We start from the raw sequence: 13,445 nt of genomic DNA on the forward strand, positions 1-13,445 counted from the left end.
CAGATCCTCCCTCAGGACTGAAAGGACGATTCCCTTAGCTGCCCCAAGTGCTGTCATATGACAGCCTTCACCTGTCAGCCCTCTGCAGGATTGTCCTCCACTGAAGAGAGCCACTTCACCCAAGGCCATTTCCCCTCCCCGGGGACAGCCTGCATCCTGCGACCAGTCAGAGCAGGTTACAAAGGTCCCCTTGCCAATGCTCCCTCCGCTCTCCTCTGGGACTCCCAACTGAACCTCGGCATTCTCCCTATCTCTGCTCTACACGCTTCCTTGTGGCTGTATCTTTTAGCCTCTCTTCCAGTTCACCAGCTATCTAACCTGTTCAACCTAGTTCCGTAATTCCTAGCGTTGATTTGTTTTTCCTCTGTTGCTTCTTACAGTTGTTAGTACTGTATTGCATTTTAAAGTTTGGCTTTATCTAAAAATGGTAATGATGATTGTTTGATGTAGCTAATGATTTCAATATCTAGAGTCCCTGTAAGTATCTGTTTTTTTCTGTATCACTGATGCTGTGTCTCAAAGTGTTTGCTAATTTGTGGAACCTTTTGAGAATTTGTGTTTGGAAATAATACAACTAAGATAATGCTACCTTCCTTCACAGTAAGGTTTAACTTCCTTTTGTCCGGTCCGTAGTGTGCTAGAAGCCCAAAGGGCAAAGCTTGAGGTCCTCCAAGCTCATATCCTCACTCCAAAGCAAGCCCTTCGGGGATTCAATCCACAAGGGTGATTACCAGAGGCACTAAACTCTGCCCTGCATTATTTAGTACTCATGTCCCCTCAAGTAGCTCTAGCTCTGCTGCTTTCTAAAGTCCAGGGAAAATGTAGCAGCAAAGAGGGGAATGTATCTTGCTAGTTCCAGAGAAGGTATGCTCATCTCCTTCCTCTTCCATCATTACCTTGAGCAAAAATCCAACAAAGATTGGTGTTTCCTACCACATGGCTGTATTTTAGTAAATACAAGACACAGGGAAACGAAGTTATCTAGCATTTTAAGGTTTACAGTAGTGTTGAGGGCAGAACTTTAAGATGATCCCCGTTATTGCCGCACCTCCCGGCCGGCCCAGTATTACACCTGTGATTATGTTATACTGCATGGTAAAGGAATTTTGTGGATCTAATTAAGGTCACAAATCAGTTGATTTTGAGTTAATCATAAGGGTGATTATCCTGTAGGCCTAATGTAATTACATGAGTTCCTTAAAAGCAGTTTTTTCTCCAGCTGGTAGCATAAGATGGAGTCAGATTCCAAGTGTGAGAAAGATTCAACATGCCCCTGGTGCCTTGAAGATGAAGGAACCCATGGCAAGGAATATGAACAGGTTCAAGAAGCTGTGAGCACCCCCACACCCCTGGCGGCCAGTAAGGAAGCAGAGACGTTGGTCCCACAACCACAAGGACCTGAATTCTGACAACAACAGGTGTGAGCATGAAAGAAGATACCACGCTCTGGCTGAGCAAGCAGCCAGCTAACACCTTGGTGTCAGCCTTATGAGACCGAGACTCTAAGCAGAGAACCCACTGCGCCATATTGGCCTTCTTCACCCGGAACTGTGAGATAATAAATGGATGTTGGTTTAAGCCATTAAGTTTGTGGTAATTTGTTAGGCAGTAAGAGAAAACTAACACAGGAGTTTTTGCCTTCCACCAAGATTCACAAGGTGGTGGAATTTCACAAGCACAAAGGTTCGGATACTACAGTTAGGGAACCACCAACTATTTAAGATAAGCTCTTCTGTCGTGCAGTTTTGTGGAAACTATAAGAAACATCAGGGCCCAGCTCTTAAAATTGCTCCAGCTTTCTAGGGCAGCTGATGCCAGCATGTACCCAACAAGGAAAGATCAGCGCCCTTTAACGTTAGCTGTAGATCCCTTCTGAGGAGAACTCCAAGTTGACCAAAAATTCACCAAGTTATATACTTAAGTGAATACACGCTATAGTGAATTAAATCACACAAATACAAAAGAGCAAGTATATACAAAAATCTTTATAAATTCACTTCACCAAAAGTATACAAGCAGTATCAATTTGTTGGGACAAAAAGGAGTATTTTTGTTCTCCACAGGTCACTGAAGTCATTGTACAGTTCTGAGAAGCTATTCGAGAAACTGTCCTATAAAAATGAAAATTCACGGTGGAAATGAAACTATGTTACACACCCGCTATGTAACAACATGACCCGCTAACAGTACTAACCTGCTTGCTAAATGAGGCTTTGATTTATAAAATGCATGTATTTCCCAGACTTTAACATCTCTACTTATAAATTAATTCACAGGATTCATACAATTGCTTTTTAGCTTCAAATGGATATTAGCAAAAATAACACAAAATGATCCCTTTGCAAGCAACACATTTATGTTCCTTCCTAAATGCAAACATCACATGAGATTAGATTACAATTTCTTAACCTCTCCTCTAAAAGGCCTGTGACATGAAAGAGGAGATCAACGCCTTGTTTTACCAACCTGGAGAAATCCCCTGCTGCGTCCACTGCTATTACTTCATTGACTGGCCCAAAGCTCAAGGAACTCAGGGCCTGGCATGTCTTTGACACCCAGAAATGTCTGCATAAGTCAAGGAGAGTGAGCCAGGGACGAGAGGGCCCCGGGTGTACCACACTGGCTCACGGCTGAGTTGGCAGGACGCAGGGTGTGTGAGGCAAGCATACTGAGCTCCCACCCTGGGCTTCGGCTTTGCTCACTTCGCTCAGGATTTGGGTACCTGGTTGGCAGGCAGTAGGTGGGACATGTCACACACAGATCTGAGTCCTTGAATAATGCACGCTTTGCCAGGTCTTACCCCTCTATCGAAGAAGACGGAATAGAGAGGAACCTAGCTGCCAGTACAAATCATTTCCCCCGCCCTGTCTTCCAAACCCACATTCCCTCTCTATGAAGCGAACTACTTAAAATCCTTTCTCCTTGCCCCAGGGGAAGAAATGAAGTTCTGCAGGCACCCAGGGTTAAGAGATCCTCCAAATCCAGCAAGCAAGACCTTCAGTACATATCAAATGGATTCCCGTTAAGACCAAAATGTTATGTTTCGGTTAGGTGCCATGCTGGCATCTTGATACCAAGGTAGGGCCTAATTTTACCTTGAGAGTGTGTTTCAGCCAATTTCCTGTTTAGAAACAGGAGTAGGAATAGTCGAAAATCTTTATTAAAGAAATTATAAGAGGCGAGATTATTAAAGGCAAAGCAGCCTCATGTCAGTTTATCAGCTCATTTGGGAACATTAATCCTATGTTCAGGATTTTTTCACTTATGTGAACCACCTAAATTCTATCTTATTTGAGTAGCCTGAGTAGGGTTTTATTAGGCTCTACTTATCGGAGACCAATATCGGGTCAGATGGGTTTAAAAAGAAAATCTCTAAAGTAAGCGTCTCTCCTACTAATGAGGAAAGAAGTGGCAAAAATTCAAGTGTCAATTTCCCTTTCCCGGGAAGAGGTTCAGAATAACTCAGCAGCTCCCCTTCTGAGCTCTACCAGTTCCTTGTGAAATGCTCAAAGCATTAGAATCAGATCTAAAATGTAAGAGGCAGAAAAAATATTTACAAAACTGGGCATTCCTTAAACACAGAGACTCTTGCCAAGACCGGGAGAACCATACAGAGGAGAGGTTAAAAGGAGGGACAGTAACATTCTTGGCGAAGTAGGGAAGAGAAAACCAGGGTACAGTCCCCAACATCCATTTTCCATGCCAGAAAAGGGTGAGCCTGGCCGGCGCTTCGGCCGCCGGGGCCCTGCAGCAGACTCTCCGCGGGCCTCAAGAAGGCTGCAGGTGGACGGTGTGCACACACTGAGGCTTTCGAACTCACTGTACCTGGTAGCTGTTCTGCTGAGAGAGCAGAACCAGCTGGCAAGCATAAAGGTAAAGCGCTGTCACTCTGCCAATGAATCAGGCTGTGTTAAAATGAACAACAAAGCCGGCCCAGAACCAACCAGCCGGCCAGGATGTCGTGCAAATCTTGCGGTCATGGAAGGCCATTGGGGCCGGAGGGGGGGGCGGGGGGGGGACGGCTACACGTTGGTTTCCAGTCCTAGCAAGCGTCCCATTCTCTCCACGTTCTTGTCAATTGTAGCCTGACAGGTTATCTCCTTGGCACATTCCATAGGAAACCAGCCCCTCTCTCCGTCTCGCAGCCGTTCCCCCTCATACCAGCCTGCAAATGAGAGCAGAGTCCTCCTGAAGCAACAGGGGTGTGGAGGAACCGGGACCCTGCCTGGCTCCGGGGAGGATGTCAGCGAACTTCAGAGGCAGCATCCCACCCCAGCTTGTGCGTGATGGATGAGGGAAGGCGAGGAGACACGGGAACAGCAGGAATGGGCCTCAAGAAGGAATGGATGACACAGAGGAGGTGGGACACCAACTGGGGCCCTGAAGGGAGAAGGCTCAAAAGAGCCCGGGACTTGGGCCAGGCTAGGGGAGGGGATGCTGTGCACAGACAGGGGCATCAGGAAACTGATTTTTTTTTTTTTAAGTAAAGAAGGAAGAACCTCTGAAGATTAGCACTAAGTCACTGGGGCACTAGGAAGGAAGGGAAACTATTCAAGGTTGCTTTTGAATAATATACCATCTGATTGCATTCTTATTCAAAAACATTAAAAGCAATAGTGTTGACAGAGGAAAGGCAGGTGCATATGAAAAAACCAAAGGGATATGGAGGATGAGCACTAAAAACAAAATGAGGCTCCTCCATTCTATGGCGCCCCGAAGGCTGCACTGGGCGCGCCCCTGAAAACCCCCACTCACCATCGCTGACCCGCTGATAGATGAGAACCACATCCGCCACCTGCAGGGACAGTTCATCTGGCTGCTTGGCAGTGAACGATCTAATGATTTCCACCTGGGTCAGTGCTGCGAGGGACAGGGGGGGACACACTGAGCTCCCGGTAGCAGAGGAGAACAGAACAGGTACAAATCAAATACATTTACTCGGTCTTTCTGTGCAATTCAAGGCCGGCATTGACAGAAACAAGTTAAGCGTCTATCAAGCAGAAACTCTGTTCCAGGAACTGTCTTATTTGGCTAAGAGCTTTAGAACTTTAGAAGCTCGGGATCCAGAGAGGCCTTTTGTGATGCACGAATCCCCTCAAAAACAGCTGTGACAAGCTATACACAATAGAGCAGACAATAGCCATTGTGCATTGGGGAAACTGAGGCCAGACGGATCGGGTAACATGCCAAGGCCACACAACTGACGACAACATCCGCAGGACACCCATTCTCCCCGCTCCCATCCAGGGGGCCTCCCCAGCCCACCCGCACACGAAAGCTGCCGAAGACGTTCGGAAATAAAAGGAGCTCCAACCAAAAGTTAGACAACATTTTAGAGTTCCCCCAAAATGCTGAATCATAACAAAAGGATTATAACTTCAGTGACTTGGTACTGACTGACTTGAGTTCCTAATTTGTTTTTTAATAATATAAAACTTGATTCTAGGAAACTTTCAAACCAATCACTTTAGCTTTGGCTCCAAGCTTAAAGCTATGATTTTTGAGTGCTCCAAGACAACCAGTTTTGCTGCCCTGGTTCTTTCGATTTGACCTTCCAGCTAGAAATACCCAGAGAAGCCTAACATCAAAGTTAAGGGGCTAATAAGCACAGGACACCACCCTTTACTGCACCATTCCTAATGCCCCAGAAGAATAAAATACATTTTCTTCATATTATCACTTTAATAAATAAGGTCAAAAGGAATGGTAAAGTAATTTTCTTTAAGGTTAAAAAATAACATTTCAGGGGCGCCTAGGTGGCTCAGTCATTGGGCGTCTGTCTGCCTTCGGCTCAGGTCATGGTCCCGGGGTCCTGGGATCGAGCCCCACATCGGGCTCCCTGCTCCACGGGAAGCCTGCTTCTCCCTCTCCCACTCCCCCTGCTTGTGTTCCCTCTCTCGCTGTGTCTCTCTCTCTCTGTCAAATAAATAAATAAAATCTTTAAAAAAAAAAATAACATTTCAGCTGAGATTCACACTGTCCGTATGGAGAAGGCTTAAACATGCAATTCTTGCCCATTAGCAACAGCTGAAAATCTAAGAGCTTTACAGGACAAGCAGGGCTTTCAACATAGGCTGTTTAAGTTAATCCTGACAATAACCCCATATTGTATATAATGATGCAGCTGACTTACAGATGATTAAACAGGCTCAGGAAGGCTTTGCAATGATTTGCCACGTTTACACGACAAAGAACTGCACCTTTGATTTGAATCCAGAGCCCCTGGCTTCCAAAGCAGGGATCACAGGGTTCTGTGATGCAGGGCGACGGGAACGAACGCTTGGACAAGAAACACACGGAGCAGGGATTGTGGTGGATAACCATTAACAACCTAGCATCCAGCAGGGGGCATAGCCCCTCCACGGTCCAGCGCCGGCCGCCCTCCAGGTACTTACAGGTTCGGTCCAGAGGTTGCTTCCCGCTGCTGTGTCCCAGGGCGGTTATCCAGCGGGCCCGTTCACTCCTAAACACAGAGGGCAAATCCAACTGAGAGACTCAAGGTGCTGGGACAAAGCATGCAAAGCCGTTCCCAGAAAATGGGCGAGATTCCCTGGAGAGTTAGGGGGCTGGCCTTTTAGAACAGGGGGGTATGAGTTATTTGAAAAAGATAATCCGGGGAATCTAGGCTGAACGCTAGTTATTACTGTTAAAAAGATTGGGAATGAATTTGGCTAATTATTGATTAAATGGAATTTCTCAACAGGACAGTTTAACCTTTAATAAAGAGCTGATTACACCAACACATAATCACATAAAGATATTTAGTATACTCAATCTGATTTAACATTTCAAAAAAGCAAATTTCATTTTAAAAAATTCGAGTACATCAGTCTCTCTACATTCTCTCTTCCTCCCCCTACACTCAAACCATTTCAGAAAAGATGAATCTAGACATATTTCAAGTTGTTTAGTTCCTCTTACAGCTGAGATTGCCAAACATGAGCCTTACTGAAATAAACAGAAATTCTTTGAACTTTCTCAGACTGTTCCCAAATGATTAAAAGGACTTAATGAACAGAGCCAAAAAAATTTTTAAGGAAAAACACAACTGAGACTTTTTAAATAATATTAAGCTATAATTACATGAAACAGAATAATTATTTAACTAAAGGATCAGAAGTCTCAGATAAGCATTATTCCATAATACAGTTATCCCCAGTTTTTGATTTGGAAAGTCAAGTATCAGGATTGCAATTAATTAAATAAGGCACACACACACACACACACACACACACACACACACACACTTTAAAATCTCCTAAGGAGCACTGATTAAACCCATACTACAGGGGCGCCTTCGGCTCAGGTCATGATCCCAGAGTCCTGGGATGGAGTCCCACATCGGGCTCTCTGCTCAGCAAGGAGTCGGTTTCACCCTCTCCCTCTGCCCTACCCTCGCTCGTATTCTCTCTCTCTAATAAATAAATAAAATCTTTAAAAAAATAAATAAATCCATACTACATGGCAGATACAAGCACTTGACATCCATTATTTCATGTCATTCTCCAAAAGCCCATTTAAAGGATGAGAAGGTTGCATGGAGGTCCTGAGGCAAGCTATCCAAACCAAGGTGAGTTTTGACTCTGCACTCCACCTACTTAGGAAGGGACACCTTTATGCCCAGTGCTTGAAAAAAATTTTTTTTCTCCTGTAACAGCCTGTACCTAAAGGTGCTTCTCGCTGTTGCCCCATCTTCACCGCCCCTCAGGTATCCTTCCATCTGGGCAGAGCAGACTGCTTGCCGGCCTGGGGCATGCCACGCTGTTCCACACCCTTCCCCACCTGCTCTTCTCGCTCTCAAGTAGGACCTTCCCTCTGTTTCTACCCATTACGCTCGCTCACTCATCAACGAAGAACATACATAAAACACTGCGCTGATCTTAATGGTATACAGAGGTGTGAATGGTTTCATAGGTACACCCAACACCTTCCGTCCCTTTCCCGTCAATAACCGCCCACAAAGGGAACCACCACCACCTGTCTTATGCTTTATGAAAATGGAATCCTATGGTATGTCCACTTTCGTTCAGCACGTCCACTCAATTCTGAAAACACAAGCCTCACCTCCTCCAGGTGGCCTCCCCGGATGCGGGAGCCCACACCCCCATCCCCAACCAGTCTGACAGTCCTGCTCCCATGCACCCCTCTGCACAGCACTATCACATTGCTGGCCAGCTGGAAGCCTGTGTTATCTCCAACACTGCCCGGCACGTAATGGAGGCCTGTAACCATCTGTCAACCTAAGGAATCGCTGTCACTCGTCACACACTGCCCCTCATGTCCTCACTCGTCTGTTTCTCCCACTAGGCCATAAACTTCAGGAGCGCAGGACCTGGGTCTTGTTCTAAATAGTTTTGGAGCACTTACACGCCAGCTACGGTGCTTTTTTGTATTTTTCAAGTGCCATCGAATTTAATCTTTACAACAATCTTGGAAATTAAATAGTAACATTATTATTTCCATTGTATTGTTCAGAGGACGAAGCTGAAGTTTGGAGGGTTAAGCAGCTGCTCCCAGTGGCAGGGCTAAGTGGTGGAGTCAGCAGATAAGCCAGGTAGTCTGCGGCCTAAAAGGCGGTGCTCCCTAGCAGGTGCTCACAAAATAACGAGGGAAGTCAGGGAGGGCGGAAACCGCAGTGTGCTGAAAGACTTACTTCGGAAACCGAGGCTGGGCCCCAGGCACGCCGGAGTGTCAAGGAGTAAGTCGTGTGCACAACCGACGTACTCACGGATGGTACTGCCTGCTTTTAAAAACTCGACTACAGGACACAAGGGCTGTAGGGCGGTTTTATAAGGAGCGAGTACTTTATACCAAGCACAGCCTCCTTTAAAATGATCCTAAGCAAATACTTAAAGCTTTGATATCATCTCTTCATCGGATAAGATCTATTTTTTTCTCGGGCTCACGTGGAATTTCCGAAGCACGAAGGCAGCTGAACACTAAGTAAGACCTGACAGATGGAAGAACCGCTCCGCAAGAGAAACCCACGAGGCCCGTGTGCGCCCCCGTGCGCCACAGCCAACCACGTCGGACTCCTCCTCGCCTCCCCGCGCATCTCCGCGTGGCCCTCACTGCCGTCCGCCGCCCTTCGCGTCACTTCTCAGGCACAGCCCGCCTCTGGCATCCGGTGGCCCGTTTCAGGGACGGCCTGACCCTGCGGCCAGTCTCCAGAAGTCCAGATGAAATCTCTCACTCCCGAGACACGCTGCCTGGATGCTATTGGCATCCCTGAAACACGGCGGCCCCTCACGGAGCCTCAAGAGGACAGAACAAGACACTCCTTGTTGCCCTCACTGAAAGGAGCCGCTTCTTGAAATGGCTTCAATTGAGCCGGTCCCCCCGCCCCCGCCCCCCTCACATGCCGTCAAAACCGCACAACTCCACCCACCACCCCCGGGGGGCCTCCGAGAGCCCTGCCAAGGAGCTCCTTCCCACTATGAAGCAGAAAGCACTGCATCCATCCCCGAAGCAGGGAGGAGACTCCCTCAACAGAAGAGGGAATTCTTTTTTTTTTTTTTAATGTTTTATTTATTTATTCCTGAGAGTCAGAGAGAGAGAGAGAGAGAGAGAGAGGCAGAGGCAGAGGGAGAAGCAGGCTCCCCGCCTAGCAGGGAGCCCGATGCGGGACTCGATCCCAGGACCCTGGGATCATGACCTGAGCCGAAGGCAGACACTTAACCATCTGAGCCACCCAGGCGCCCACAGAAGAGGGAATTCTAAGAACAAGAAAAACCCGGGCATAGACATACCCGTTATTAAACTGCGCTAGCAAGTGCGGGACTCCCTCGAAGACAGCGCTTTTCTCCGGGGACAACAGGAAACAATCGACGTGAATTCACAGTCCGCCCCACCCCAGTTCATAGACTTTTCCCTTTGCCCAAATAAAGCGAGAGAATGAGGAACAGTGCTGCTTCCGTGGACCACCATCCACCCAGCACCCCCTGCCTCTGCACGAGCCCTGTGTTAGGACGGGGTTGCAAAGTGAATAAAACAGGGTCTCTTGCTCTCTGCAGCCTCCAGCGTGAAGGAGCAGAGAGGGAAGAAAACAAACACAAAATCCAACACAGCGTGCAACAGGCTACGTGCGGTAGAACATTCTACTTCAAACACCTGGCACCCGGGGAGAGACAGAGAGGACTGAGACATTTAACATAAGTATCTGCACGTGAGCTCTCTCCTGAGCCCCACGTTCTCCACGCACGACATAAAATTATGCACCCCCAGTTCCCTCCTCAGGAGTCAACTGCGGTCGCACCAGGGCTTGCCTCTTATGCAATTAAGCACAGTAGGCTTAAACTTAATTGCACAAAAAAGACACAAAGCTGGACTTCTCACTGAATACCAGGCATCTGCTAGAAAAGAAATGCGTACTGAGAGGGCGGAGAGTGGGCTCTGAAACGAAGATGCAGGGCCACAGACAGACTGGATACTGAAGAGCCTGGGGAGCATCCATGGAGGACTTCACCACCGAAGCGGTCTTCCTGAGCTTTCAACAGGAGCCAGCAGATGGCGGCTCTTTTTTTTTATTTTCCTAAGATTTTATTTATTTATTTGAGAGAGAGCAAAAGCGATCACAGAGGGAGAGGGATGACAAAGGAAGAGGGTGAAGGGAGAAGCAGACTTGCTGCTGAGCAGGGAGCCCGATGAGGGACTCGATCCCAGGACCCCGGGATCATGACCTGAGCCGAAGGCAGACGCCCAACAACTGAGCCACCCAGGTGCCCCAGATGGTGGCTCTCTAACCTCCCTTGCAGCTCCCTTCCAGTGGCAGCCGGCCAACTACCTTCTGTGTTCCTTCCCACAGTCTACAAATTTACCTACGGTTCGTTTTTGAAACTCCTGTACCCATGGCCTTTGGGCAAAAGTCCTTCGAGCCTGTGTGAAGCCTGGGATTGTGAGCATGGTGGTGATTTTGGTTCATTCCCTCACACATTCAGTTCAACCAGATGAGCTGAATGAACAGATCCATGAAAGAAAACCCAAAGGGTGAAAATGATGCTATGCAACAATATTTAACAAAGCTGGACACACACTCAACTCACCGAATTTAAAAAAAAAATCAAACCAAAGCAAAATAATTCCCGAGGCCCATGACAAGAGTTCTAAGATTAAGATTTTATGACGTGTTACATAACTAAAGTGACCATTTCTTGTGTGTCATATCAAATAGCTGACAAGACAGAGTCTAGCCTGGAATCTTGGAGTAACCGAAAGTGGGTCAATTCCCTTTTTCTTCGATGATAAAAGACCCAAACCATCGCCTGCCCTCCTGTTTCATCGGAGTTGGTGATGAGCATCACAAAAGACCAAGTACCCTGACGGGCACTATACGACGTAAGAGATCATGCTTGGATGTGGATTCCAGATGCATCAAAGGGGACTACTACAGCCTATAATAAACACATTTCTTTTCCATATAAATTACCCTCACTTGTGGATTTTTGCTAGAGGATGAAGGTAACAGTATGTCAGACATACTACTTAAAATTTTATTCCATCCCATTTACTTCCTGTTGTTAATTAAATCATTAACAGAAGCAAGAAGGCCACAAAAGACTCCCTGCAAACAATGCCCCTTTATCAGGAGGCCCTGGAACTGGTTGTCTGGACGGCTGACAAAGACCAACCACATCCGTAAGGCTTCTAGTTCTTTCAGTGAGGGAGAAATTGTGTGAACAATCTCAATTTTGATTGTGGTTTGAGGTGATTATATCCTATAGCTAAACATAAAGGGTAAAGAAAATGTGCGTTCATCCCTGTACACGTCCGGATGTCTCCCCACCCGCACACGCCGGGCCCAAACGCCACGCAAATTCCACCGTAGAACCCAGGAAGCCGGGCCCCCCACGCCTGTGTCAGCGGCAGCTGCCCCTGCTTCGTCTTTATGAAGGCAGACAAAGGGGGCTCTCGGGCTCCCACATTCCTCTAGAAAGGCCCGGAGGGAGAAGAATGACAGCGGTAAAACATTCATCCTCTGTCCTTTTATAAAGGATACGCCTTGGTATTTTTCACAGACTGCTGTCTCGTGAACAACGTGACTTAAGATCTTTCACGGGCACACAGAGAGAACACAGTATACGTGGCTTAGATGTACATCTGACAGAAATGTTAACCACAATAGCAAATGTGGAAAAACAAGTGGAATTTAGAGAAAACTTGCTCGGGCAGCACAAAAGGGACAGTGAATATCCGGACAGAGAGCGACAGGGAAGCAGGATTTTCCTCCACGCGGCCACTATTCTACCTTGCCTGAGATGTAGGAGAGCTCACTACATTCACCGTGGGTCAATTCCAGAAATATGTACTGGGAACCTGCTATGTGCAAAGTGAGAAAAAGACACAGCTGAGCGTAGGGATTAGTCATAAAACCATGCAAAACTGAGAGAAGGGGAATGGTTAGGAGGACACTACAGGGTGGCTCAAAAGGTAAGTGACACAGAGGCTCCTGGGTGGCTCAGTCGGTTACGCGTCTGACTCTTGATCTCGGCTCAGGTCACGATCTCAGGGTGGTGGGATGGAGCCTCATGTCAGGCTCCACGCTCATCAGGGAGTCTGCCGGAGAGTCTCTCTCTCCCTCTCCTTCCACCCCTCCCCCTGCTAGCCTGCTCACTCTTGCTCTCTCTCTCCCTCATATAAATAAATTAATCTTTAAAAAAAAAGGTAAGTGATACGTGGGTTGTCCTCGGAAGGAGGTGGTGGCATGGAAACGAGGAGAGATGCAATGGACTGTTTGTACAAAAAGAATTGGCAGATGATAGATGTGTTCCGACCTGGAGCATCACAATGACACCAAGTCTCCAGACTGGATAACCGTGAAATGCTGCCAATGGTACCAGTTACAGAAATGTGCATTTAGGGAAAGCACTGGGTAGCTGACTGGTTCGGGAAAGCGAAGAGAAATGGTTAGAAATAGAAGGAAAGCTCCCCCTGCTTGTGCGTGCTCTCTCTCTCAAATAAATAAAATATTTTTTAAAAAAAGAGATGGAAAGAAAGCTAAGAGAACACAGATAACAGGTTAAGAAAATTTCAAAAAGGGGGTCATGGTGAGAGAGCTGAACGGACAACAAAACGAAATGATATGAAAGGTAAGGAAAGGACAACTGCCGGATGGGGTAACCAGGAAGCCGCTGCTCATCTTTCGATGGAGCAGCCTCGTCAGGGCAGCGGAGGAAGAAGCCACACAGAAGACCGGGGAGGAGCAACTTAACATACGGTGTTAGCTGCTCAAGCCTAAAATCCAAAGCACCATCCATTCCTCTCTTTCACGCATGGCCACGCCAACTCATCCAACCTGTAAGTCCATCGCGTTGTCTCTGCCTCCAAAATAGCACGTTTCTATCTCCTCTCTCAGACCACGGCCCAGGCCGCACTCAGGACTCCCCGTGACTACTGCAACAGGACCCTGTTTGCTCTCCCTGCTGAAACTTCTGCCTTCATCCCAGTCT

The 13,445-nt window shown here is 47.3% G+C and overlaps 1 protein-coding gene across 2 annotated transcripts in view; it reads right to left on the reverse strand.

The window, feature by feature from the left end:
• Nucleotides 1–1,965: 1,965 nt before the first annotated feature.
• The window catches only part of ARHGEF26 (Rho guanine nucleotide exchange factor 26), a 119,658-nt gene continuing 108,178 nt past the window's right edge, over nt 1,966–13,445 (reverse strand). For both annotated transcript variants that reach the window (XM_078070081.1, XM_036091374.2), the window contains exons 13-15: nt 6,396–6,463; nt 4,756–4,860; nt 1,966–4,165 (exon numbers count right to left, since the gene is read on the reverse strand). In XM_078070081.1, coding sequence (XP_077926207.1) covers nt 4,023–4,165; nt 4,756–4,860; nt 6,396–6,463 — 316 coding nt within the window. In that variant the 3' untranslated portion in view covers nt 1,966–4,022. The remainder of the gene's footprint in view (nt 4,166–4,755; nt 4,861–6,395; nt 6,464–13,445) is intronic.

This window comes from Halichoerus grypus, chromosome 1 (assembly GCF_964656455.1).
Source record: "Halichoerus grypus chromosome 1, mHalGry1.hap1.1, whole genome shotgun sequence".
Classification (NCBI taxonomy): domain Eukaryota; kingdom Metazoa; phylum Chordata; class Mammalia; order Carnivora; family Phocidae; genus Halichoerus; species Halichoerus grypus.